Source organism: Chlamydotis macqueenii, chromosome 1 (assembly GCF_036417535.1).
Source record: "Chlamydotis macqueenii isolate bChlMac1 chromosome 1, bChlMac1.mat, whole genome shotgun sequence".
Taxonomy (NCBI): domain Eukaryota; kingdom Metazoa; phylum Chordata; class Aves; order Otidiformes; family Otididae; genus Chlamydotis; species Chlamydotis macqueenii.
The window spans coordinates 65523060-65550881 of NC_141556.1; the positions used below are offsets into that span (position 1 = coordinate 65523060).

The following is a 27822-nucleotide window of genomic DNA, read 5'->3' on the forward strand; positions in this document are numbered from 1 at the left end:
CAGAAAGTAAAAGAGTATGGCAGTGATGAAGGAGATTCTCCGATCCAGAAATCTCTTGCTTGTTGTTCTCATTCCACTTCTGCTGCTTCCTCTGCCACTCTTATACTCCAGCAGCGTAAGTACATTTTAATTTTCTTTTTAACAAAGCCTCTGAGTGCAGTAGGTAATCATGCTGGATAAGTCTGCAGTGTGCAAAAAGAAAGGCGAAGACCTAAATAAGCAGAGCTCTTAGAAAAAAATAAAGGACTTAGATTTGAAGGACTGGGAAGGTCACTGAGAGGTCATCACAGTAAGAACCAGAGCTACCTTGAGTCATGTCACAAGCAGAGCTGAAGAACCAGGTGAAGCTAGTAAAGCACTATTTTAAAGCAGAAATATTGTATCTCTTCTTTTTCTACAATAATGTGTGTGCAGAAGGTGGAACAGAACAAACATATCCATAAAATTTTCTTAAAGGATAAGTCTTTAAAAGGAATACTTTTAGTGTCTTTAGTTTTTAGTAATAAGTATGCATGGAGGGACTTTCAGTTTAGTGTGGGTTTATAGGATAGCAATTCAAGTGAGGCTGGAGCTAGGACTCAGTGATAGACATGTAGGACCACACATGGCATTGACTACTCTAAAGCAGCTTTAGGTATCTCTACTGAAACATTGCAGCTCTGGCTAATGTCAGCTCAGAGACATACACAACAATACAAAGGAGGGAATAGTCTGTGCCTAATGCACAGACTGGGGAATGGGAGTGAATGCAGCTGCATTCCTGATGCGGTTTTGTAGCTACTGAGTACCCTTGGCCATGTGGTTAACTCCTCACTATGCATGTGTCTGCAGTTGTAAACCATAAAACAACGATGCTTTCCTACCTTACAGAGATGGTGATGTTTAACTTACCAAATTTTGCAATGTATTTAAAATTCTGCAGCTGGTGCTTCTGTTGTCCTGAATATAAATCTGGCAAAATGGTGCAGCCATTTCTACTCCTTCCTCTAGCCTGCTAAAGATTAATTCTTCCTTCTAGTACCAGAGGATTTATGAATACTACTACTGTATCAAACAGAAATGCAAAGGATTAGAAATTGTACGGCAGCTGTCAGAAATAAAACTGTAGTATTTTGTTTGGAAAGGAAAAGAGGATTCATAGAAAGGAAATGTTCGTACGCCGCTGAACTGTACGTTGCACTTTGAATGCATTTTCCTGGTCTGAAAGTCAATGTGTATCTTGGCTGTCCTCTTAGAGTTTTCCATCTCCTGTCTCAAGAGAGGGAATGGATGACAGGCAATCGTACTCTTCTTCAGAGAACAGCAGGGTCACCATTTCACAGAGGCTTGTTTGGAAAAAAAGGGTTTAATCTCCCCCAGTGTCACTGGAAGGGTGACATAAGAGCAGATACTCCCTGACATGCCCGTATGGCACTCTAACTGCAGCATGCTCTATGTCCCTTGAGAACCTCCTCTAGGAAAAATGAGATTCACCGCACTGAAATATATCACTCGTGTGCTCCCTACCAGATTCAGAGGCAGAGGATGCAATAAGGAAACTCCTTAATGACCAAGAGAATCACATGGGTGCTGAAACAGAAGTTCACTGACAGTATTGCTGCAAGAATTGCTATTATATGGTAGAAACTCCTCTGCGCTATTACTCTGCACTTCATGGTGTTGCTTTGCTGAAAAGCGATATGAAAAGCCATCAGATGATGTTTGACATCCACTTTATATACACATGAATGACCACAGATGGTAAAGTACAGGTGTGAATCTGACCTAGAGTTGGACAAATGTTTATAATACTGTTAAGAAAACATCTACACCAAATAAAATCAGTTGACAATACAGTATTCAAGTAGTTTAGTGTAGTATTTATTTTGTTACAACCCATTGACTATGATTGCTTCTTAAACCTGAAGATTAAATTTGTTGCCTGCTGACTTACTTATATTTTCATTTATCAGACAATTATAGTAGTTTTCTGTCTTTCTTATAGAGATCAGAATTACCAGGTGGTTTATATTTGCATTTCTGCAAGGAATCAGCTTGCAGCTTCTTTTATGATATCAACACAACTCTAGAAGTGTCAAAGGAGCATTGCATAGGTAGTGGCAAGAGCAATCAAAGGGAGTGCAACGACTCAGGACAGTCTGTAGATACAGCTTCTTTTCTATTACTTTGCCACAAGAAATGATTGGGTAAAAAATAAACCTGAGAAAATGTACTTTAATTCTTTTTCCCTTTCCAAAGTTTATACCTGAACTATGACTTGTACAGCAGGTTTGGGACATGCATAAGTGCCTTTCAGGTCCTGAAACATACAGAAAAAAAAAAATTGTGTGCTTTACAAACAGTGGGTCTTTTTCATTCTGTCTTTATTTCTCTCATTGTTAATAGTGACATGGCAACATTTTTGCCTCTCTTTTTTTCACCTTTTTCTATAAAGTGTGCCACGTGAATTCAGTCAGTTGTGGTCAGAGTTTCCTATGACCACTAGTCTGTGGCCACACTGAACCCAATCGTGGACACATGGGTGACTTCTCAAAAGTCAACAGGAGTTGCTGTAAGTTGTGAGACCTGCAGCATCAGGTGATGTCGACACCTTGACATGTCAAATCAGCAGAATGGACCCTAAAGCACAGAACATGCTCTGAACAGCCACGCATCGCCCACTCTCATTCACCTTTGTTTTTATTTACACAAGCTGAAGGGAGGGAATTATAGTGTGATCTCATCAGCTCAAAGATCGTAGTCCAGAGCCTAGACTACCTCTTCTTTGCACAGCTTAACCAGATGCCTGCAAGCAAGATGTGCAATGCACATCCTGAAGTAGGCAAATATCCAACACTGAGATTTTTCTTCTTTTTAATCACTCTGAGATCTTCAGATGTTTTACTCACAAAAGTTCTATGCACGACCCTTATTGTGGAACTTTTAGCCTTGGCTTCCTTTCAGCTCCTCTTTTCTTTTCCTCTAAGGGACTGACTGAAGTTAAATGGTACTCTTTCCAATCGTCACATGTTTTCCTATTCCCTGCTTCAAGTCCTGAAGTGGGCTTAACAGTCATTTTCAGCTGTACAACAAGAAGTGAGAAGGGTGAAAGAATTAAAATTATGCAGCCACTACTTCAGTCCAGTACTCAGTAGCTGTGGTAACAATTAATTAAATATACAAATTCAGTTCAAATAAATAGAAAAGATTAATATATTTTCTCTTGGAAGCGAGCTGTTTAAAGCACTGAGGAAATAAATAAATAAATAAAGTTCCTAGACAAGCTGATTAAGTTTTTAGTGGAGATTATCAAACTTGGCTTTCCTAGTATTTGCTACCCAGTTTTATACCGTCTGAAAATGTGCTTTATTTTGGTTTTGTTTCTAAACTGATTACAGCCTAGTGTATAGGAAACACAGAGACTCAGTGCTCATCCCAGTAGGTTTTGATAGTGATGCAACTTCCCTTTGTCCTATTCCCTTTCCTCTATCTGTCTACTTTATTGCTACACACAGAGGAGCAACAGAAAATAACAATATAAGTTCAAAGAAATTAAAGAGAAGTGTATTTTTGGAGTGAAAAAATAATTTGGAATCAGGTTAAGATTGAATTTATGTTATTAATTTTGGCAAAACATCTCTCTTGGATCTTAGATCTGCACTACCTTAAAATAACAATCAATGCTTTTCATGAAAAGACATTTTTCTCCTCAGACAACTGATGGATATCATACAGAGCCCATGCAAACACAGTAGTTTGTTAGCAGAAAACAATGAGTTAAAAAAATAAAAGCTATGTCAAATAGTCACTAGGTCACAACAATGACCCTATGCTCTGCTCTCTGTGGAATATTAACCATGAAGTATAATGTAGCTAGAGGTGACGGAACAGCAAGTTGGCTAACGTTTATGAGCCAGTTCATCAGCTCAGTGACTCTCATTTAAAATAGTTTTGTCTTCCTAGCAGAGACTACTAAAAATTTCTAATGTTTTTAATTTTAAAGTCAAAATTATTTATTTGTTTTTTTACTGAGTGATCACTTGAAGTTGTTACAAACTGAACACCAGTCTAGAGTTTCAAACAGCATAGTAATTCTATTTTATAAAATGCATTCTACATAATCCATGAACATTAAAAAATCCCTCTGATGTCATGCATTCTAAGCCAACCTTCTCTAGTCTCTCTTATATTTTTTTCTTGATAGCAATGAAACTACAACTGCAATACAATCTCTTATTGTAATACTTTGCAGAAGGAGCTGATCATAGATGCCTAGTGAAGCCCGTACTGGAAAGCCTATACCTTAAACCACTTTTCTGTAATTGTTAAAGAAGAGAAACAAATGCACACATTTCTGTGTCCATCCATAAAGGAACAATCCAGAGCTAAATTTTTCCAACAGCCTTTCAGATACTTTTTAAGGTCTCTAAAGTGTTTGGAGTTTACCTGATTTAAGGAAAATATTTTTCCTAATAACCTTATTTCAGTTATTTTTGTGGTCCTGCCAATTTGAATCAGAATTGTTTAATGTTACAATTTTCTGAAATAGGAGTCAGAGCAAGGTCTGGCAGCTAATTTAAACCCAAGCTTCTCAGTAAGCTTGTTTCCAATTGTTAAGCCAGTAAAGGAAATGGCACATCGCAATCTATCTTCATTTTTTCTCTGGGCTGTGTTCTGCCTGTTATTACTATAAGCTGTACTAAAAAAGAGGAACAGCTGATTGTGGAACTCTGTTAGAGGTAATGTATAAAGGACATGTATAAACATGAATTTAAATACAAGCTATTGATTCATTCAATTGAACCTGAATCCCTATATAGTCTTACTTTAGACTTTACCACCTTGTTCACAAAATTGATTGCAAAAAATAATGAAGTGTAATACACACTCATTGATTTGCACAAGGATCTGTGGGAATTGCTTGTGTGACTTCTTGAAAGCTGCTTAATTTGGGAGTCATCCAGTCAGGAAACAAAAGTAATGAAATTCTATTTTAATACACTCAAATAGCATTTGTGAACAGTGAATTTTCTAAACAACAGTCATTGTAAGCTGTGAATTCATATGGCTTTCTAAGTTCATGTGGAACATCCAGTGAATAATGAAGAACAGGTAGATTTATAGCTGGTGTAAATCAGTGCAGGCCTACTAGCTTCCGTAGAACTGACAGACTCGGTACAGGAGCTGACTTCAAATTTGAGAAAAGGAAAGAAAAAAGATTTTCCTGAGGGTAATTTCTGTAATTATTAGCAGGAAATATCTCCAGATTTCTAAGTATAACAAACTGAGCCTAAGGAGAACTCCACTGAATGCCATAAACAAAGACATTTCTATGTAAAAAAATGGACCAGAAGACTTCCATGGACTAGCTGTGTTTTCCTGTAAAAATATTCAGCAGACAGCACCTTTCTCCATCATATACCAGCTCTTCATGAATGCTCAGCACGATGTTGTCATGGCTTTCTCTACCAGAACCTCGGACAGCGGCAAATTTGTTTGATTAACTTTGTTAACCCATTGCCTCTAGATCTGCCTCTTTGTTAACCCATAAGCCCTTCAGATCTGTGGTCTTCCTCCAAGGGTCTGTGGAAATCACTTGAGAAAATAAAATCAACTGACAAAAAAAAAAATGTAGGTTTGCACGCTGTTTAAAAAAAAACCAGTCTTTCAGAGTATTTCCCAAAACAGCCACAATGTAGCTTTATTCATGCTATGGCAAATGTGAACGTTCTCATCTGTACCTGTAAACTGTGGGTTCCTGTTCTTGTCCAATATTGTAGAGAAAGCTGTGTAGAAATACAAGCTCCACAGGCCAAACCTGAGGAGTCATGGTTGAACAACTGGTAGATATTGAATTATAGAAATCAAACAAATCTGTAAATGCACTTGGAAGCATTATTTTGCTAATAAATATGTTTATCCCAAAGTTTTGCCCTAGTTTATAAACAAAATCTTTCACTAGCTTTTGAAACTGGCCTTTCAGATGGTAGTCTAAATTTCACGCCCAAACAACTGCATCTTAAGATGTCCTTATGCAGTCCTTGTTGAGTTTTTTTAAGTACAAGCACCATCAGTCTGATGAGTCCTACAAACGCGTTCACAAGACTTCCATGGCAAGTGGTGGGACAGTAACATGTAACCTCTGTGCTTTCTCCCTACAGGAAGCCTCATGTGCCTACGTGCTGATCGTGACAGCTGTATACTGGGTCTCTGAAGCAGTACCTCTTGGTGCAGCAGCCTTAGTTCCTGCTTTCCTATACCCACTTTTTGGAGTCATGAAGTCCAGTGAGGTCAGATCAGTGTGCAGTTTTTATCATTTAATCTTCTTACTCTCAGTTAATTATCTGAATAAAACTAAACTTAGTGGACTATCAAGACTAAGAGGAGTGAGAGGAAGAAGTGTACATTTTGTAATGTGTAACTTGAGCCAGCCTTCTCTTTCTTCTACTCAAGATAGATATAGGAATGGCTATATTAGACAAGAGAGTGTCCATTCTGTCAGCTACTGCATCACCAACAATTCCCAAAACCTATTGCACCAAAGGATCCCATCTTTCCCTTCCTCCAAAACCATGTAAAGAGTAGTTATGGGATAAGCTGTAAAGTTTCCATCCAATTGTATTTATTATAGATTATGTATAAGGCATGAGGCTCCATATTCTAAAAACAGTTACCACTTACTGTTCAATATTAGATAATTTTGTTATCCAGGTCAATGTCTAGTCCTTCTTCCAAACTGTAATCTTAGTCCTGCCTTGTAGTCATGAGTTCTAAAGCAAAGAGTAGCTGTACAAAAAAGTATCTTTCATCAGTTCTGAATTTGCTTACTCAAGTTTTTGGTAAATGTTAATTTCTTTCAAGGTATGCCAAGTATTTATTTTATTTAATCTACAGTTTCTTTTTTTCCTGCATTTTCTCTCTTTTTGGGGGGTGAGAGGGCATCACATTTGATTTATAAGGACTAGAAGCACAGATCAAAACACAGAAGAATATACAGCAATGATAAAATTGTTGAATTTCTAATACAATCTGGCACTGGGCATGCCCATAAATGGATGGAGTCAAGCATGAACCAACAGTTTTATGACCTGCCTTATTCCTCCCAATGGTGTAACAACTGTAATATAATCAGGTACATTTCCATACCAACAGAGCTAAATATTTTCAAAACTTCTTTTTTCCTAACATAAAGGTGGAGTAGTTACACATTTTCATTACAGAATTCTGCAGCATATTGGAGAAGGAAAATTTAAGGCAAGCCTGACAGAAATTCAATGTAATAACAAATTAAGTGACAGTGAGACTACTGCAGAGAATGCATTATTTGCTTTAGAGACAGAAATAAAACCTTGTATTTTAAAATAAACAACTCCGATGATGCTGCGGTATTTCCAGTCTGCTGTTCTGGAGTGCCATAGAAACCCAGGGCTCTTGCCTAGTAGTTTAAGTTACAAATAACTCACAGGGTCTTAAACACATGAGCCAGTGTGTTGCATATGTGTACGTGTGTATTAATAAGAATATTAGTATTCACTTGTTTCTCCAAAATTACTGTGAAGGGCATAAAGGAAAATAACAGATTCTTTGTGCTACTGGCTTGATGGTTTGTTTTTTTTTTTCAGTTCAAAATCTTTTTTTAACAAGGTAGCAGGAAAATAAGGAAAGTTAATGAGAAAGAAACCAGTGGAAGAAAGCAAAAAAAAAGCGATATTTAAAAGTTCTAGCACACAACTGTGACGGCCAAATCTTTTTAGGTCACCATGGGGATTTGTTAAATGAATGTACTTAAATACCTGCTGCAGCTTTCACAAAATAACATTTGTGTCATTCTCATACTTTTATGGAGGAGCATCAGTATAACTGAAGACAATGCAAAAATACTACTTGTGCTGATTTTAATTGTTTTAGAATGCTGGTGCCTACATATGATTAGAGGAATAGTTTTAAACTGAAGAAACAATGTTTTTGGAAAAACATTGCAGCAACAGCTTGGGAAGGATTGCATCAGAATGAAATGAAAAATTTAGCTAGACTCCAAGTATCTGTTTCTACATTTTATTTTCTCACATTTAGTTTGCTTTCACACAAGACAGAGAGAGGGAGTGTGTGTGAATGTTTTAGTTTGCTTCATTTGTTATTTTTGCAGTCACTTCACAGGACATCTTCTTGTATCTTAGCAAGCCACACATTCAACAATGCTGTTTTGGAGGACCAGGCATGCTCTCTGAATTTTTTCCTGAGCCAGTTGGTGATTTTTGCTCATCCTCTTTAGATTAAAGTTCTCCTTTTTAAAACTTTGCCCTATTTTCCTGATACAATGGGGATGGATTTCCCTTGTGAAAAGTTCTAGCACAGGATTTGTGGATCATCACAGCAATATCCCAGTCTTTCTTTATTGTATGCAGAGAGCATGTCCCAAAGGACTTTTCCTAAAACTACAGGTTCTAGGGATGCCACATTTTGCCCAACAGTTGAACAAGGTGTAAGAAATACAAACAAGATAGACAACATCTCCAGAATGAAAAAGCAGAAGAAGCACATGAGTTAGCTGCCTTCAGTGCAGAGGTTTGCCTGTGGCTGTTTCACTTTGGGCCTAGCTGGGAATGATTACTTGCAGGCAGTGGATATCTTGCTCAAAGAAGTAAAATTTCTCTTAATCTCTTCAAAGCTGAGAAACCTACTAACAGGTGGGTATAGAGCCTTGTTATTTTTAAACACAACATGAAAGAGTTTACAGAGCACGTTTTGACCTAGGAATTCTTTATTTTCTCCAGCTCCCTGTCATTATTTCTCTAAGGGAAAAAAATGCACAATACCAAATTTCTTCTTATTCAGCATGCTCTCTGTAGAGGATTGTTACTACTTTTTCAATTCACTGTTTCCCCCTTCCCCTTAATGCAGGTGGCTGCCGAATATTTCAAGAACACAACTTTGCTCCTGATGGGTGTGATTTGTGTGGCAGCTTCTGTAGAAAAGTGGAATCTCCACAAGCGAATTGCCCTGCGCATGGTCATGATGGCTGGAGCAAAGCCAGGCATGTGAGTGAACCTTTGACTTTGGGGTAGTCTGAGGCTGAGAGTAGCAGCTTGAAAGAGCAAATAAGAGCTCTGACTCTCCCACCTATGGGCAGAAGCTAGCTTTGTTTGAGCCTCTTTTTCCTACCCACCTTTCCTTTCAGAGTTTGAAAGCTTACAAATTTTCTAATCCTCTTTCTATTTTTTACTGATACTGATTTTAGTCTCTCTGTTCTTCATTTGCCTGTTGTTTAGTAAACACAAAAAGATGCTTAAATCCAGGACATGCTGAAAATCACTATTTCTCATGTCATGTGCTGATTTCCACATGGGGCAGCAAACATCTTCCAATGATATGTTATCTTATAACAGTTCTCAGCATAAGGCAGCATCTTATTTGTGCACAGCATAGTATTTTGGCACCCATAAAAAGAAAAACACCCTGTGTAGTTATCAGTTGACTAATGAAAATGTTAGGCACGGAGGCCTTTAATATTTCTGAAAGCACCTCAAGAAGGTTTCCCTGTGTTGTACTCCAGGTTGCTTCTTTGCTTTATGTGTTGCACCACGGTGCTTTCCATGTGGCTGTCCAACACATCCACCACAGCTATGGTGATGCCAATCGTGGAGGCAGTGCTCCAGGAGCTAGTGAATGCTGAGGAGGAGCACGAGGTCATCAGTACTGCGGGCAGCACCATTAATGAAGAAAACGAGCCAATAGGTATTTGTCAATACTGGCCATTCTTTTGTCATTTGTTTATCAGTGACTAGACTTGTTGACACATGTTATTCATATTCTATCAAGGTCAGAGCTGTCTGACTTGTACTGCCAAAGATGCTGGTTCGTACTCTTTCTTTTTGTACTTTGATATTTCCTTCAGAAAATGAAAGAAAGTTTCAAGCTGTGATGGGAGATTTGGAGTTGGGAAGCTATTTATGTTGAATTAGGGCATGTACTGGAGTTTCTGTGTCATAAACTCTTAAGGCATAGGATTTTACAGGACTGTAAGGAAACCTCTGAGAAGAAAGTCAAACAAATGCAGAAGGGGTCCAAAAGTGTGCTCTGTGACAATCCCACATTTGCTCATTCTACCACTGCCCCTCCAGGCTGCCCAGGTCAGAGCAGGTGCCACAAAAAAAAAAAAAATTATAAGGGCTCTAAAGTTTGTTGTGTTCATTCCTTCCCAGAAAGTAAGGATTTGGAAAGAAAAGAATCTCTCTTTTCTTTCAGTTAATAGATTCCAGGCTGAAAATTATGTCATTTAACCTTGCCTATTATATATAGGTATGATAGTCTTTAATTGCCAGAGGCACATGATCAGGACAATATGACAAAATGAAAAGCTGCATAATGGTCATAGAGTATCTGAGAAGCTTCAGACAAGCTTTTGTTTGCAGTAGCTTCTCCATGTTCAGTGGTGTGGCCCAGGGGCTCAGCTCAGTTCTTACCCCAAGGACTGCTTTCTCTTCCTCTGTTGCAGGTCTCAGCGAAAAGCATGGCCAACCTTCACTGGAGCTTATCTTCATCAATGAGGAGTAAGAATGAACCCTGTCCATCACGACCGGAGATTTGAGCCCTACACAGGTTGCAATGAGATGAACCCAGGAGTAGAGGCAGGAAGGGCAAGCAGAAGCTTACAAGTGAATGTTTTAGATGCAATTGACAAGGAAGGCTTGTATGAGAAATGGGATTAATACAATGGTCTGGATCTCATCTCACTAAAACTTCCCAGGATTCATTTATTTTTTATCATTGTGGCCATTTTATAGAGAAGGAAAATGTGTCTAAGAGTTAGTTTGAAAGATCTCTTGAAGTCTGAGTTTGTACTGTATAAGAGGGTGCTATCCACAGATTTTTATCTCTGTTCCCCTGAAGGAACAGTGATGTACAGGATCCAAGCACAGTATGGAGCGCCCACAGGACATACTCAGAGGGAAGACACTTAGAGAGGATTCCCAGGAAAGTCTAAACTCTCAAGAGCATTCAAGAGAGAGGTGGGGGGTGGGGGGGGAGGGGAGGAAACAGCAAAAAACACCCCTCCTCCCTCCCAAAAAACTGTGAAATATTTATTTTAATATAGACGAAGTTCTTCAGAAGTTTGAAGCAGGTTTCAAAGTTTCAAGTAGGTCTCTATTTGGGGTGAAATCTGTAAGGTGAAAAGGGCTAATCAAGGAAAGGACTAATTTCTATGTCAAATCATCAAATTAACCAACAGTTCAAGATACACAGGATAATATACAAAGTTATTGTCCTAAAACTATGTTATAAGCTAAATCCTGAGGACCCTCTTCTTACGAGGTATGAGAATAAATTGCACAGTCACATCTTGAGCTCACAAGTGTTCAAAATAAAAGAGAAATAAGTTCTTGTTACACCTTTAAAACTTATTTTAAAACAAACACTACCATTCCAGCAGCATATATTGATGACTTTAAGTTAACTTGCAAGATCTAAATAGTTTTCTCATTAGTCTGGAGACTAATGGGTTGTCCAATATTCCCTCTGTTTTTATCTCTTTTTATCCCAGACATATTTTCTGTGCTGTATAGAATCAAATTTTCAGTTTGGCATTGTGCCATTCATCCCTTTAAGCCCTATTGAAGAGTATATATGGGATAATTTGTAACAGAACTAATATTAAAATAGTATTACTTAAAAAAGAGCTTGAAATTTTGTGTGAAAAGAAAAGTAGCACATCTTTCGGAATTAGATCTGTTTTCAATGTCAAAGTAAAAGTTCAGTGGATTGTTTGCATGGTCCAGATGCCACACAGGATAACTTTCAGTGAAGGCTTTAATGTGGTACAGGGAGGTGCTCAGAAACAGCATTGGAGAGGCTGGCAGAGGAAGAACTTGAGTAGAACAAGACAGCTGTAGCACTGGATTGCCCGGTGATTCATTTCACTGTGAATGGAGTCCATGCCTAGAATGGGGTCTGTACTATCTAGAATATATATTTTTTTCTTGTGCGGAAGTGAAACCCTGTTGCTACACAGCTAGAGCTGTGAAACATAATGATGGCTCTTATGTATCTGGCCAAGATATCACATAAGAGGTACTAATAGATGGTATTCTTCATCATTTCAGTAGGCACTAGTTGTCTTGCAGATGTTGCCCCTACTATCCATGATGTGTGCCTTTTGAGGGAGCTGGGTGAATAGGCATTTTTAAAGTATATTTTCCTTTCTTTGTTTTTAGTGCTACTACTACTGACTTCAGCTCCTTGATGCACTCAAAGGTATTGTCATAGGTAGTATCTTCTGAGATATGCTGTCTTCTAATGCAGGAGGCATCAGAGTAGAGTCCACAGAGCTCTTCAACAAACTGCTGTTTCTTTTATTTCAAACAAGTAATGGTTGTTGGCAGAGAGTACATATTGCAGAAATGTCCTGCTTTGTATTTAACTTGTCAGCCCAAATCAAGTTTGGAACATTAGCTCTGTAGTGTTTGTTGTACTTATTGCTGGATATCCTGAGATCCAGTCAGCAAACTAACAATTCCATATGGTTTCAAGCGAGTTCAGATATGATCTTTTATTGTCCAGCTATTGCCAGCTTCTGCAGCTGAGACACTTCAGTTACTAGAACAACCTACACATATCACGAAGTCACAGCCTCTCTAGCAAGGGATCTGTTAGATTCTCCTGCATGGCAGAGGGAGAAGACCTAGACTTATTAAAATATGACTGTTAATATAACTTTAAAATAAAATCAGGTTGTGGGAGTTTTTTAAATCTTTTTTTCCAGTGTAAAATTTACAGATGAAATTTTAGTTGGTCCCGCCCCCAAAGCCCACTGCCCATGACCAAAACATCATCGATTCTAATCTAAGTGCCCTTAGGAACAGAAGAAAGGCTAACCCAAAGGCATTTACCTCCCTACAGAGTATGAATGGTGTGCACATGATAGCCAGTCCTATTGGAACGATGAATTCTAAGAGCAATGGGCAGCACCTACCTCAGGTAAGGAGATGTTAGACCCAGGGTACGAGGGAAAAAACAGATGTGAACGTCACCTGCCCCCACTGTTTCAAATCTGTTCCTTGTAAGTTGTGTTACATGGAATTGTTCTCCATCATCTTGCAGCAGTCATGGCTTGGCCCTTTGCTAGTTCTTACTCCCATTTAAATGCCCCTAGCACAGCTATTTTCAGAATACCATCCCCCAATGGCTAGTACAATTCATTTAGCTTTACATTCAGTAATGTCATCGCAAATTTGCCTTCTTATTTGGTGGCTCAACCCACTTTATTTTTGCAAAGCCTCCTTGGAAAATAACCCAATAGAAAAATAACACCCCCTGACACACGATATCCTAATCAGAACTAAACCAGCAGCAGGCATGGACCATTTAAATGCTCAGCCAGTTCATTAGGCAGACTTAGTATCCACCTCCTTTTTGTCTTGCCAAATATCCACCCTTAAAATCCTCCATTACATCAATCCATTCCAGTGTTTCTACTTCCGCTGAGTGGATCCAAGAGGAGATTGCTGTGTGGACTACAGTTTTGTAGTATCTTAATGGTGTAAGTTGATGTCTAGGAAAGGTTAGGCCAAAATCAACACATGAATTTGCATTCACAGTTCAAAATAATCTGAGCATATGTTTCCTAAAAAGGCAAATGCACTGCTCTCAATACTTAATTTCCTCTTATACCCATTTCCCATACACATTCAGTGGTTATTTTGTAACAAAAATGCTAACTTCACTTTTAATCTACAGGGATTTTAGCCAGGGTACCCTCACAATGATGATGAACCTATAGCATGACTGATTTTACTACATAAACTCAAATTCAAATTAATAAATTTAACAAATCTATCTGAATCACTTGCTGCTTTTTTCTTCATCCTAAATTATAGCCTTGGGTTGTATGTGAAGTGCCTTAAAGTACTGTACCTTTTTTTCCAGTATAAGAACTTGATTTACCAACATGGAGACTTCCCTGTTACTGCTAAGAAAGTTTCCTTTGGGGCAACATTTTCCTGCAGCTTTTTCTTCCATGTTCGCATTGCCCAGCCTTTTTCATGCCACTTCTGAGACCCCTAGCACTCCATTCCTAATTATAGGCCCTGAGTCAGTATAAGTGCAAAAAGTTCACCAAGCATTTGTCTGGTGGCTGCTCCTAAGCCTCAAGGATTATGAATTCCGACTGTTGCAGTGCTGGCATCCGCCTCAGCAGCCCACAAAGACTTTCAGTACACAGCTGAGATTCCAGTCAGAACTGGAGCTGGCCCAAACTATAGCCAGAAGTGTGATTACTGTTTGTCCTACATTTCTGCCACAGACCAGGCAATTTCAGGCCACTGGACAGGTTTCCAGTTCTGATGCCAGTTAATACCTGTGAAGAAAAAAATTCACCCTCTTACGCAAACCTGTTGTTTCTCTGGGACCAGTATCACCATGGCATTAGAGCAAGTTGGGCTGCTGTTCTGATCACCTGCTTTCTTTGGTGAATGTATCCCCTCACAGGCTCAGATACTGGTCCTGCCTCCTAAGCCCTCAGAACTGGACCTGAGCACTAGATACCGGTATCAGACCAGACATGACCACATGGTCTGTAAATGCCTCTCACTGAGTATCTCCTACGCAGCAACCATTGGAGGACTGACAACCATCATAGGCACCTCCACTAGCCTCATATTCTTAGAGCACTTCAACAAGTAAGTGATATTTTGGTTGTGTGAAAATGGTGGTTGGGTCATTATCATCACAGAGATGATGGTAGCTTTCCCTATAGGTTATTTACTGCCTCAGAGAACCCTTGTAAGACAGTCTTTCTGAAGTCAATTTTGTTTCCTCCTGTACTCTAATGTTACCACTAATGGTTAATGGTTGAAAGGGGAAGCTTAATTTAATACATATCCATGTCCTTCTCCATGCAAAATAAAAATTCATCAGCATGTGATAACATTTAAGTTTCTTCAGCAGCTTCTCCTTTTGATTTTACAAACTGATTATCATGAAGGCAGCAGGCGTCTTAAAAAAGTAAACACCAAAGCCATGAAGATAAAACAAAGAAGGCAAAGAGAAATATTCACAAAAGAAGAAGTGTCATAAAATCAGCTTCAAGTTATTCTATGGGTTCTTAGAAAGTGATTTCTCATGGTGTACCTAGAGGCATCATTAGAGGTACTTGGGCTGCTCAACAGGTATTGTAAAAATAAAAAAACTTAGAAATGTGGCTTTATATCTTTGCTTCAGAGAAGATGTGAACCAGCTCTGTGATCTGTTCAGTATTTCCTGTCTCATGTATGCCGAGGGCTTTCACAGACATGAATGTCACCTCTGTCAGAAGACTAGTGATACTTCTGCTCATGCACAGATATGCAACAGCTCAAACCTGATTCTGATTATCTACTGCTGCTACTGCTGCCATAGTATCCTTCATTTCTCTCTCTGAAATGGTGGTAGCAAAAAAAAATAAATTTGAAAGTCATCCTTAGCCCAGGGATTTGGATTTTACAGAATTTCCAAAGATCTTACTGTTATAGCAGTCCCACCAAATGCACCTATCAGATATCTTACTCAGAGCCTGGCAGACTACAGTCACTATTTGTGTGGTCTACAAGAAGACATACAAAGAGATTCTGGGTGAAATCATTCTTAAGTCTGCTGCCACTAAAAAGAGCTTTAACAAAAATGACAGGTAGGGCCAGAATTTCACACCTGGCAGCTCTAAGGGGTTTTGAAGCTGACTAGACAATCCAGACCATGTGGTCTTAAGGGTGTGAAGTGCTATAGGATTCATCTGCTGATCAGATGTAGTCAATGATTGACATTCTTTGGTAATTGGTTTCACTACACATGTGTAAAGAAACTGTCACAAATACAAAATGATGCAATTTTTCTATCATGCCATAACAAATATACATACAAATATATATACATATATACGTGTGTGCATCTCTGCATATTGGATGTGCCTATCCTTTTACTGTTCAAACTTCTTGTTCATCTTTTTTTTTCCTTTACAGCCACTACCCAGATGCTGAAGTGGTGAATTTTGGAACCTGGTTTTTGTTCAGTTTCCCCGTCTCCCTCATTATGTTGGTCCTGACTTGGTTCTGGATGCATTGGCTGTTCTTGGGTTGCAAGTGAGTGCAGGTTGTTCAAGATGCATGGATTATGAAAGCAGGGCACCTCTGGCTCCTCTAGACCATGTCTCATAAAGATGTTTTCAGTTCCAAATGGCAAAAACTAAGGCACAACTTCCTTCTTCTTGCCAGAACACTTACTGGAGGAAATCTTATTGTTTAGCTGCACTACATAGACTGCAGTGTACAGCATTGCTGCTTGAGAGTGAAGTGCCTAGATATTGCTGATGGAAGTCCTTATGATGCATTTGATTGATTTTTTTATTCTTGTGATCATTGTGGACCAAAAATCTTGTAAAAAGTCCTTTTGGAAAAGTACAGGTTAAAAGATGAATAGAAAAATAACTGCAAGTGAACAAGTCACTTTTTAGATCTGTCTCTGAGCTCAATGAAATTAATGTAAGAACAGTTAAAACTAAAGGTAAGGAGAATACATATATATTTATCTTTAAAATGGAAAGCACTTACAGCCTAAGAAACAAATACCTTTTAACACCAGTAAGTCCCTTAGCCACAAAATAAGAACAAGGCTCAGTCTCCTAGTTCATTTGTACATCATATTCTCTTTGCAGACGCACTCAGCAAAGTTAATGAAAATTGACTAAATGTGTGCATTTAGAGTGGATTGTTTAATCTGCATTAAATTCTGGTGCAGACACATTTACTCAGAATTAAAGTGGCCTTAATTTGATTTAGTTTACTTTTAAAAGTAAGCTGAACTGACACCACTAATTTGTTTCACCTAAGACAATGAAGAAAATGATAACAACTTCTGTTTGCTGCTGACCTTGAGTAGATTTGAAGAGGTAATTTAGAGGTGAACAGCTCCATGTCCTTCTCTCAGTCAGTCCCCTGAGCCTTGGAGTTCCAAATTAAAAAGCTAAAATAAGGCCTTTTTTTTTTTTTTTTTTAATCTTGAGAGGAAACAGGTCCTAACATGACCCTCGATTACTTTTTTTTTAAATAAATATAATTGAAATTCCACATTGCATCCAAGACCTCATGCTGATTAATGTTGCGCTAAATAATACTAGAGACTGAAGCATTATCGACTTTTTGAGAAGTACTGGTTGATTCCAAACCTCCTTGATCTGACTCTCGTTCACTGCAGTTCATTAAAGAACATATTATGTTGGGAGCTTGGCTACAATACTTTGCTTTCACATCCTCCTAAGCCTAGAAACATTTATAACATGTTGAAACAACTGCCTAATGAATTCCCATAATGTTCACCTTCTTTTCCTAGGAAGCCCAGTGTCATCAATCTGTTCTTACTCAGAACACGTCAGACTTGCTTTTTAACCTCTAGATTAGGTCAAAGAGGAAGGGAAGGGTAATGGACCCACCAAACAACTTTTACCAGCAAAGCAGAGCTAAGGGTAGAATTGTTACGATAGAGCTGGCCATGATAAACCATACAGCTCTTCTCTTCCAGCAACTGCATTACTGCTGGTGGACTTTACTGGAGTCTAGCAGCAAGGTTTGCAAGGAAATTTAAATACTTCCAGGTGCAGAGCAGTGTTAGGTGCACTAAAAAAAAAAGTGTCAAATAGGTGCCTGTCTACAAGTGAAATGAAAAGCTTGTTTAAGACATTTTGTTAACAAGACATGGCCCACCTGCATCTTGAGCTAAGCAAATTCCTTTGAGAATCTGGCCTTAACATGGAGGGGAATCGTAGTCCATGGTTTGGCCAGTGCTAAGGCATGGATCTCTAGTAGGGTACCAAATGAGATATTAAAACAGCAGGAACTGTAAAAGCAAGTGCTCCCGTGAAGTCCCTGCTGCTGCGGCCTATTTTATACTGGCTTAGCTGCAGAGGTTTGTCAGCCCACCCCACACCCCTCTGTGTGACAGAGAGTACAGCTGGAGGAGAAAAGCACAGATCTGTGGCTCAAAGCACAGCAAAATAATGCTACTGGAAAGAAGAGAAGGAAAAGCTTACAGTGAGCTTGCAAGTATTTTAGTTTCAGTCAGGAATGTCCAGGCTTTGTTATAGTAAGAAGGCAATCTGAATAAACTAAGGACTTCACCAAATTTTCATTAAAATGTATAGCAGGTTTAAATGCATTCAGCTATGAAACATGCTTGTGCTTGTATGTCCTTGGCAGAAGTACAGGTATTTTTCACCAGGAGAAAACACTAGGCTGATTGCCTTGGCCTCTGTGGCAGGGGCAATTGGGTGCTACAGTGATTGTGCCTGGTTTAGAAACGACTAGTATCAGTAGAAGCAGACAGGTTGGGAAAGGTATTGGGATCCTTAGCACAGCTTTACCCCTTTACTTACAGTGAATCTTAAATGTTTAAGTCAAACTTCGGCTCAAAGTCAGACTGGGTCCCATATGTGTTGGATACCTCTGATCCGACTAGAAATCATGCAGTTCCCCTATTTAAAAATCTATTGATAGCTGGCCTCTGTCACAGTCTTTCCACAGGATAGCTGTAGCTTTTGGAGGTTTTTGGCATCAGAAAAAAACTGGCCGCCACCACCTGTTTGAGGAAGTCTACACAAAGGGAGCCCAGACACAGCTCGAGATGGCTCAGTGACACCAGTCAGTATTAGTCAGAGCACCCTGGGGAGCTTCCTACTATGTCTAGGGTTGATTCTCAGAAGATCTGGAAACTAGACTATACAAAGATCATATGCAATAATTTCTCTTCCCATTGCCGTCAGGTCTTGCCCTAGTCGCATCTTCTCCCAATAGCCCCTGGCAACAAGAATTTTCAGTTTGCCTCACTGTTTTTATTTTCCATTATTTTTTTTTTCCCCCACTTGATGCCCTTGTCTAATTTTATGTTATCTACCTCAGTTTTAAGGAGACTTGTTCTGTGAGCAAGAAGAAGAAGACCAAACGGGAAGAAATGTCAGAGAGAAGAATTCAAGAAGAATACAAGAAACTGGGAAATGTTAGGTAAAACAGACTTGCCTTCCTCGGTAATTTGCCTCTCTAGGTAGGACCATCCTCTCATATTGCCCTCCATGTTGCCTTTGGCTCATTTTTGTTAAACTATCAGCTCTTTCTCTTCCTTTCCAGGATAGAAGTAGAACTAAATGCAAAACCAAATTAAAATCAAAGACTTTGTTACAAACATGCGTTTATTTCTCTAATTCCTCTATTTATTTCTAAAAAAAAAAAAAAAAGGAAATAAAAGGAAATAAAAGGAAAGATTCAGGTTTATACTAGTGTCCAAAGGTCATCTCAGTCAAGATTTGGCTCTATCTTTGAACTAAATCATTAAAGGAACTCCCTTCCCAATTCAGGCACATATCATTTTGGTGGATAGAAGTTCACTGTTAGCAAAGGCTTTGCAGCATTCTCCCACATCACGAGATGTCCAGCCCTTCCAGTTGCCCTTCCAGTTGCCCTTTACTCATGGTAGCAAGAAACCTCTCTTGAAAACATTGTTTTGCAAGATTTTAATTTTTCAGATTTTAAATTTTTCAGTTTTTGAAATTTTGACAGATCATTTTGCTGAATACGATCCACAAGGAATCTAGACTATTGTTCACACTGCGCCTAAATACAAAACAATACTTAATTTAAATCTATCCTAAATTAAAACAGTATACTCAAGTCACCTTATATTTATTCCTTGCGTTTAAAATATCTGTGCTAGTTTACATTGTCATTTACTCTTACACTTCCTACACATTTAAAAAATGCAATAGAAAGTGTTTACAGTGGAATAGCTGCATGAGCTTTACTTTATTACCACATGTAATCAGATTATAATGCAAATACAAAACAAACACTTATAAATATTTTCCTTAAGTTCTTGCCCATTAATGATTGAATTGCAAATGCAGATGGATATTTTTAGCCTATTTTTAACTTGGTTTAGATGGTTCTCAGCTGGGAGCCAAATGTAGAATTCTTTAATTCAAACTAATCTTCCTTTCTATTTCCATATAGTTTTTATCCTTTTTTTTTTTTTAACCAATCTACTTTCTTCTGGAATTTGCTCTCAGGTTTTCAGATAGACCTTGGATTTAATCCTTAACTTTTTTTTTTTCTTTTGTATTTCTAGCTATCCTGAGATGGTGACTGGATTTTTCTTCATTCTGATGACCTTGCTTTGGTTTACTCGTGAGCCTGGCTTTGTACCAGGATGGTCATCTTTTTTTGAGAAGTAAGTTAAATTCCCTAAACAACTGCAAAGGAATATGGCCTTGCACCTTCTGACTTTCTGCAAAAATTTCTGCCCTTATATCATTAGCCACTTTTAACAAGGCGGTGAAAAATGAAGCCTTTATTAAAAAAAATGGATTTTTGCTTTTTAAAGTACATCTGTTCACATGGCAGCAAATTGTATTCTTTCTCAGTAAGCAGAGTGAATTAAGTAGAGAAAGTAAAGTAAACATATTTCAAATATGAAAATATATGAGGGTCAGGTTCTGAAGTTAAAACCTTTCAGTGCAATCATAGAGAAGCTGTCACTGGAATAGATTGCAACTATAATGCAAATTAATTTTTTTTTTAATTTTTATTTTGAAATAACTTTTGACAAAAAATGTATTTTTGTGAAGATAAATTTTATCAACAAAATGTTCATTTCAATTAAATATTACACAGGTATGATGACTGAAGCAAATAGTTTTTATTTTATTTTAAATAATGTTGAAACAAATTATATTTAAAGTAACTGTAACATGAAATGCATATCAAAAATTAAGTTATTTGAACTTAAATTTTCTTTACGTTTCTACTGCACAAAATGATTTTAAATTTTCACTCTACTTATGACAGAAAAACAATTTCTAATATTAGAATTTCCTGAGGATCTCTGGAGTTCAGCACTCCTCAAAATACTTTTTCAGAATGAGTTTTAAACATTTAATTCAAAATCAAGCTCCAGTTCTTTTCTAAAGGATCACTTTGCTTTGGCTTTTCCCCAGAATGGATTTACGGCTTCTTGCTTCCAGTAAACACACTATTTTTCAGTACTTCTGAGTGAAAAGATTTAGAAACCAAAAGGGATTTTTTTTTTCACACTGGCATGTTAAAAATTGTTGAGCAGTGACTGAAGCTGGCTACCAGTATCAGTTTAGTAAATGGAGAAAAATCAAATCTGTGTCCTTGATATGCAGACATATTTTTCTGTTTGACAGTTTAGTAAGACTTCAGATGTAGAAATACAACTTAACCTATAACAATTTGCTTGGAGCCATCTACCTTGTTTGGAAATGTTTCTGTTAGTCTGTTTGTACAATAACACCACTGTTTCTTTCCCAGGAAAGGCTATCGGACTGATGCCACTGTCTCTGTATTTCTTGGTTTTCTCCTTTTCCTCATTCCAGCAAAAAAGCCATGTTTTGGAAAAAGGGAAAAAGGTAAGGAGGATGCAGAAAGAAAGAGATCTGGCACATTTTCCAGTACCTTTAATGACATTCTTGTGTTCTCTCTAAAACTTTCCAAGAAGATATTTTTATTGCAGAATGTCAGGGTTCAGTTTCTCCTCTCATATCAGCCCTTCCTACATCAACCCCCTGGGTTTTTTTTGTTTGTTTGTTTTTTTCTTTAATTCATACTGTTTCATCCAGCAGGATTACAAACATATCTTTTATCTGAGGTCACCATCTCTTCTAGGTTTACAGAGTTATCCAAGTTTAGGACTGGATTTTAGGAAGGGTTGAGATGGAGTTTCATATAGAGAACTATAATGCTGAGGATAAGCTCTAGTAAATAACGTGATCATCACTTATACAGCAGAAATAATTTATAATGTCATCAAGTAAACATAAAAGAGGTCAGTAAATGTCATATGAAGCTCCAATTTTGGACAATGCTGCTCTCACAGTCTTCTTGATAATAATAATGACTGTTATTTCACATTCCTGTTTGGGTAGCCCTCAGAGGTATTGATCGGTTGGCTGTGCCAGGATTTCAACAGCCATGTATGAAGACAGAATTGCCTGTATAGAGTCTTATGCAGAGATTACAAATGTATGTAGATATGCAGGCTTTTTATACACCTATATATGCAGCATTTAGGAAAAATTACAATCTCTAACTCTCGCTTCAAGAAAACACTCTGGCATCTAAAAAATAGTGTCCTCAGACAAAACTTAGGGACATAAATGCACTTTATCAGGCTTCATGGCTTCCTGGAGAGAGAAAATGCCCTTCTTTCAGAAAATAATACCATTGTAACTCCATTTTTGTAGTCTACAGATAATGTGCACACACATACACACAACAGAGCACATATCCCTCAAAAAGCTATAGAACACAACACAGGGGTCTATAACTATTCAAATCAACAGAGCATCCAAGGGGAAGTCAAGCATTTGGAATTAATATGCTGCATTTTCTGAGGCCAAGCTAACCACAGAAACAGGCTTACATGCTTCTTCACTTCTCTCACCAATAGTTCTTAAGATAACTCCCATGGATATTACATTATTCCTACCAGTGTGAAAAATGTAAATACCTTTGCAAAAAGGACAGTGCAATGTTGGTCACACACTTGCTTTGTTTTGATATAGGAGATGATGGTGAAAAGTCCACAGGAATTAACACATCAGATCCCATCATTACCTGGAAGGACTTCCAGAAGACCATGCCCTGGGAGATTGTAGTGTTGGTTGGAGGCGGCTATGCCTTAGCAGCTGGATGCAAGGTACTGATTTAGATTTCTTTTTATCCTCCATCCTAAAAAAAATTATAAACCCAGACTTTTCTCCCTTTATATGCTCCCCAGTTTGGAATTACAATGTGGATACTTTCAAGTTTGTATATAACCTAGCCCTCAGTCCCTACACTCAATGGGGAGCTATCTAACTAACAAGAAGATGGTTAGGGCTCAAGTCAATTGTGTAAGCATGGGAGTCTACTGCCATTTCCGATGCTTTAGAACATCTAGTTATTCCTGCAAGGCTGGCAGACATGACACAGGATCTGAGGAAGACCTCACGCTTTCTCAATTAGCAGCTAGCTAGACAGAGGGAGAACATCTCAGCTGCCACTGGATGCTAATATTTAGGCAATTGAGTCAAGCTCCTAGCACTGATTGGACAAATCTTGCTCCAGGATCCACTGACTATATGTACACCCAGTATACTTTGTGAATACACATCTAGCTCTCCTATAGACTCCTACATGTAAAGAACTAAATTTGTGTATTTTAATTTCAAAATGAATTCTACCCAGCAATCCTTCATCACCAGTTTGGAATACTCCAGTTCATATGCTGAAGAAAGAGGGAAGATCAGCCTTGGTGACTATTCATGTTATCAACTGCCAAATGTATCTCTTCTTTGTTCCTATGGTCAACTATTTATCAGGAACTGCACTGAAATCCAGTTTACTGAAGAAAAAAAAACAACACAGAAAGCATTGACCTAAACTTTATTTATTGGCTGGTGGTATTCTCTGATGCAAACTGCCCCAAAGATAAGAATCTATTTTACAAACATACTAAGTATCTATTCATTCTTGTGCTTCTGTCCTTTCCCTAGACCTCTGGCCTCTCCACATGGATTGGACGCCAAATGCTCTCCCTGAGCAGCCTTCCCTACTGGGCTGTAACTCTGCTGGCCTGCATTTTGGTGTCCCTGGTAACGGAGTTTGTTAGTAATCCAGCAACCATAACCATCTTTCTGCCTATTTTATGCAGCATGGTAAGTAAAAAAAATGACCTTTTTAGTCTGTTGTTTCCTGACAGGCTCGTGGGCATGTTTCAAGACGTCAGGGTATTTGCACTCTGATTAAATGAAACCCAGCCTCGGTTCCCAAGCTACTGTTCTGAAGTCTTGGGTCCAGGAAAATTAATAAACTCAGGCAGACAAAAGCATCTTTTAGCACTGAGAAATTTATTTGATATCTCTCAGACAAAGTTAAAACATAGCTCCTGCACTGAGGAGCTAAGAAAGGTGCACATAAGAAAAGGTGATTGTGCAATCAACAAGATAGGTAGATGAAGTCCACATAATGCTTGAGATACTCCTATCAATGTTATTTTAAATGTGTTGTTTGTTAGTTAGTAGTCACCCACTCACTAGTTGTAAAAAAAGACTGTAGTAGTGAACTGTATATCAGATTAAAATGTGGCCAAGGGGGTGATCTGGTAAGCATACTATCATTAACATGGAAAGCAGAGATGTTTGTAAGGGACAGAAGAAAATCAGGAAACTGGAGACAAAGACAGAGGAAAGAGATACAAATTTCATTCCATGTTGGAATAGTAGTTAAAGAAAACTGTCTCATTTCTTTTCTTTTAAGTAATGTGAAGCTTTTCTTCCCAATAATGTAGGTCATTAACTGTGTTTCCCTATTATAACAATTTTATGGACTGTCCCAAAGTACGTTACGTGAACAGCTCTGAGGTAATATGGAGATACAGTCAGATGAAAACAAGTAATTGTGTTTGTATGGTTTATGAGTTCAAATTTACTTCTGCTCCATGCAGAAAGAGATTCTTCTAAAGAGAAATTTAGAACAGTAATCTACATTTAGTACTCTGAAGTGCCATCTTAAGGCAGTCTCTCTTTTGTAACTGTAAAAATAACCTGTAAAAGTGGAGACACTTCCCCCTCTAAAATGGAGTTAGCCTTGTGAATACCCTTCCCTTTCCCTCTGTCACAAACTAGGCCATAGCAATGTAAACAAAGAAGCAAAATTTCACCACCAGTGGAAGAACAATTCTTTAGACCATTGTAAAGAATATTACATCATCATTGCCTTCTCAAACAACTAGCTTTCTTAACCACCGTTCAACAGGACTTTATAGAATGGTCTCAGTATCTTCAGCAACTGAAAGAAGTTCTTCATGTCAACCTGTGGTGACTTGGATGACTTGACTTCATCCTCTTGGATGAAGACTGAAGTGGCAGTCAGTGTTAAGATGCAGAAGACACAACACAGAATGACACGGAGAACAAGTGGGAGAAAGAGCAAAAGTGGCCTAATAGCAGTCTCCACCTTCCCTCAGCATGAAGTGTCTCAAGAGAAATCCCTGGAGCATGACTAGCTCCAAATCATAGCACTACTCTACTCTTAAAAAAAAACAAACAAACAAACAAAAAAAAACCCACACCACCAAAACCAAACAAAACCAAAACAAATCAAAAAAGACTTCCATACTTAAGTTTAGAAACTAGAGAGGTGAGATTCACAGAATCTTATCTTCACATAAAGCACAGAGGCTCCTTTCATCCTAATTGTGAGCAGTGGATTTTATTGGTGAAATGAAACACCCCTCTCCCTCTCTCCTTCTAGTCAGAAACCCTGCTTATCAACCCTTTATACACCCTGATTCCTGTCACCATGTGTATCTCATTTGCGGTGATGCTGCCAGTGGGTAATCCTCCAAATGCCATTGTCTTCAGTTATGGCCACTGCCAGATTAAAGATATGGTGAGTCTTGAGATCACATATATCCTCTTATGCTTCGTGCAACTTCAACACCTTGTCTCCACATCCAGCAGCCAATAATAGTAATGATGATATTGGTGTTAATATATAGTTATATTGATCTGCACTGCTGTTATGCGACCAAGCTGTGAGGTTGAGAACATCCAAACATTTGCTGTGGGATACACATATTTCTCATCTTTATTTTTTATTAATGTAATGGTCTAAAGAGGTATCAAAGAACAGGAATAAAGAATCATTTGCATTGATCTGTTAAGACAAGCACAGGAGAGCATGACTAATTAGATTTATCACATAGCTGCTCAATAAGTCATGTAGTTATCACCCTGCTATGCGTGGTATAACATCCCTTTCTGATAATGTGATTGAAAAGTTGAAATGACAAACTGAGAAGTTTTCCAATAAGCTGTATCAACCTCTAGCACTCCTGAATATCCCCCAATGTACACTCTAATACATAATACTCACTGTGCTTTTTTTTGGCTCTAGAAATCAGTATACATAATTTATCACTAAATATATGTCGATATATATACATACACACACTCTACTGCCTTCTTTTTTCCATGTTAAATATTTTTAATCAAGTTATCATTGACCATTCTCTGATGCATTTTGCTTTTTGTAGGTGAAAGCTGGCCTGGGTGTAAACCTAATTGGCCTGGCTGTTGTCATGGTGGCAATCAACACTTGGGGAATTAGACTCTTCCAGCTGAATACTTTTCCAGAATGGGCAGCAGTCGGCAACATCACTAGCCAAACATAATCGCCAATGGAAAAAACAGAAAAAAAAGAAAAAAGTGCAAGACCAAAGCAAGTTGGGACAAAATATTAAACCTACATTGCACATATGAAAGAAAGGAGAAAATTTGTATATACATAGAACCAGGATCCATGTAAAACCATGAAGAAAATCCACAGGGAGTTCTTCTGAGTAAGCTTTTCAGTTCTGAAAATCAGCATGAGTTAAAAGGAGAGATTAGCTTTGCTCTATTGTTGCTTTCCCTGTGATACCATAACTCTGAAAAAAACCCTCTTCTCCAAGTTCTCTGCCTATGGCTTTTTCATACCCTACAACAATTATGTAGGACTTGTACAACAAGGGATATAGGACTCCAGAGACAGAAGACAAGTATCCGTACACTGCTGTGCTCAGTAGTATGATATTCAGTCCTACCATTGACTCCTACAGTGAATGAAGAGTGAGTCTTATTCCCAAACCCAGAGTTTTATGAGCCTATTTATTTTAAAGGCAAATTATTATTCTTATTTTGAGGTGACTCAACATTGTGTTGGAAAAAAAAACACTTTCCCACCTAACCCATATGGCCTGGACAGAAATGCAACTACCAACTACCAGCTACAGTACTTGAAAGGGATAATAGAAACCACTAAACAGATAGGAAGGCAAAGTCTCCTGGGAATGAGAATGATTTTTTTTTTCCACAGCACTAGTATAAATTTTCCAATATTGCAGTACTTGCAATCCCTGCTTTGGAAGGAAGAGCTTCAGAAGCAGATAGAAAGTTTTGTTCAATACCTTCTTTCCTTATTATTGAACTGCAGTGGGAGCTTTTTCAGCAAGGAAGCTGTGACCAGCAAAACCCTACCAGGCCAACAGACCTATTGCTCTCCTCTCTAGTTATGCAGTTAGAGTTCCCCTGACAGAGAAAGTGCAGTTCCATCCAAGATGGCGTTCAGTGCTGCTCCATGAGTAAGAAGAGAGGGGCTGAAGTGGAGTGGTGCTGGTGTATCTCCTCATTGTGTGCATTCACTTGACCATCACATCCATCTGCTCTCTAGCAGCCCAGAGAAGAGGAAGTTCAAATGTAGGAAACCATGACATAGAGCAGGGAACTACCAAACCAAAAGGCCAATCTCTTTATCACCTGCAAAGTGAATGCCCTGCTTTTCTGAATGGATCCCTGTGATAATCTGTAAAACTTCTCATGTATTATGTCCTATTTTTAATCACTCATTTAATGTCAGTGCATTTAAGCTGTATATTAGGATGATTTGATCTCATATAATCACACACTTTATATATATACTTTAATGAATTTTTATGCTTTCCACTCATAATCTAGACTCTCTAGACTTTAGTCTGAATGCCTATTCTGCATAAATAAAATGTCAATAAAGTAAATTATTCACTACTGCATATTCTGGTGCTCTGTGAGAATAAAAATAGAATACGTTTCACCTCATAACCCACCAAGCCCTTAGGGAAGTAGTGTTGAGACAGCAGGAGCTGTTGGTTTACTGCTTCAGTCAAAACAGAAGGATTCCACAGACTTGTCTTGGAAATAAACAGATACAGTAAGAGGTCATAGGCAGAGGGGAAGCAAAATGGGCAAATCAC

At 38.2% G+C, this 27822-nt stretch overlaps 1 protein-coding gene across 3 annotated transcripts; it reads left to right on the forward strand.

Moving 5' to 3' along the window:
* Positions 1 to 27621, forward strand: SLC13A4 (solute carrier family 13 member 4). 3 transcript variants are annotated; one of them, XM_086745909.1, is made up of 17 exons: positions 1 to 115; positions 6141 to 6269; positions 8881 to 9017; positions 9533 to 9714; positions 9799 to 9834; positions 10475 to 10529; positions 12192 to 12231; positions 12877 to 12954; positions 14464 to 14654; positions 15969 to 16088; positions 18897 to 18998; positions 20116 to 20217; positions 21321 to 21418; positions 22577 to 22707; positions 23546 to 23707; positions 25305 to 25442; positions 26089 to 27621. In XM_086745909.1, the coding sequence occupies exons 1-17, from the start codon at positions 17 to 19 to the stop codon at positions 26224 to 26226; spliced, it is 1938 nt and encodes a 645-aa protein (XP_086602035.1). In that variant the 5' UTR covers positions 1 to 16; the 3' UTR covers positions 26227 to 27621. The 3 variants fall into 3 exon arrangements, with proteins under 3 accessions (XP_086602035.1, XP_086600509.1, XP_086601267.1); XM_086744383.1 differs by lacking the exon at positions 9799 to 9834 and having other exon boundaries at positions 21321 to 21448; positions 22574 to 22707; XM_086745141.1 differs by lacking the exon at positions 9799 to 9834.
* Positions 27622 to 27822: the final 201 nt, after the last annotated feature.

What these genes read in the sequence shown, in the direction of transcription:
- SLC13A4 (XM_086745909.1), top strand. Translation starts at nt 17, where the DNA reads ATGGCAGTGATGAAGGAGATTCTCCGATCCAGAAATCTCTTGCTTGTT. An exon ending in CACTCTTATACTCCAGCAGC is followed by an intron (nt 116 to 6,140) that starts GTAAGTACATTT and finishes TTCTCCCTACAG; the next exon opens with GAAGCCTCATGTGCCTACGT. An exon ending in TTTTGGAAAAAGGGAAAAAG is followed by an intron (nt 21,419 to 22,576) that starts GTAAGGAGGATG and finishes TTGATATAGGAG; the next exon opens with ATGATGGTGAAAAGTCCACA.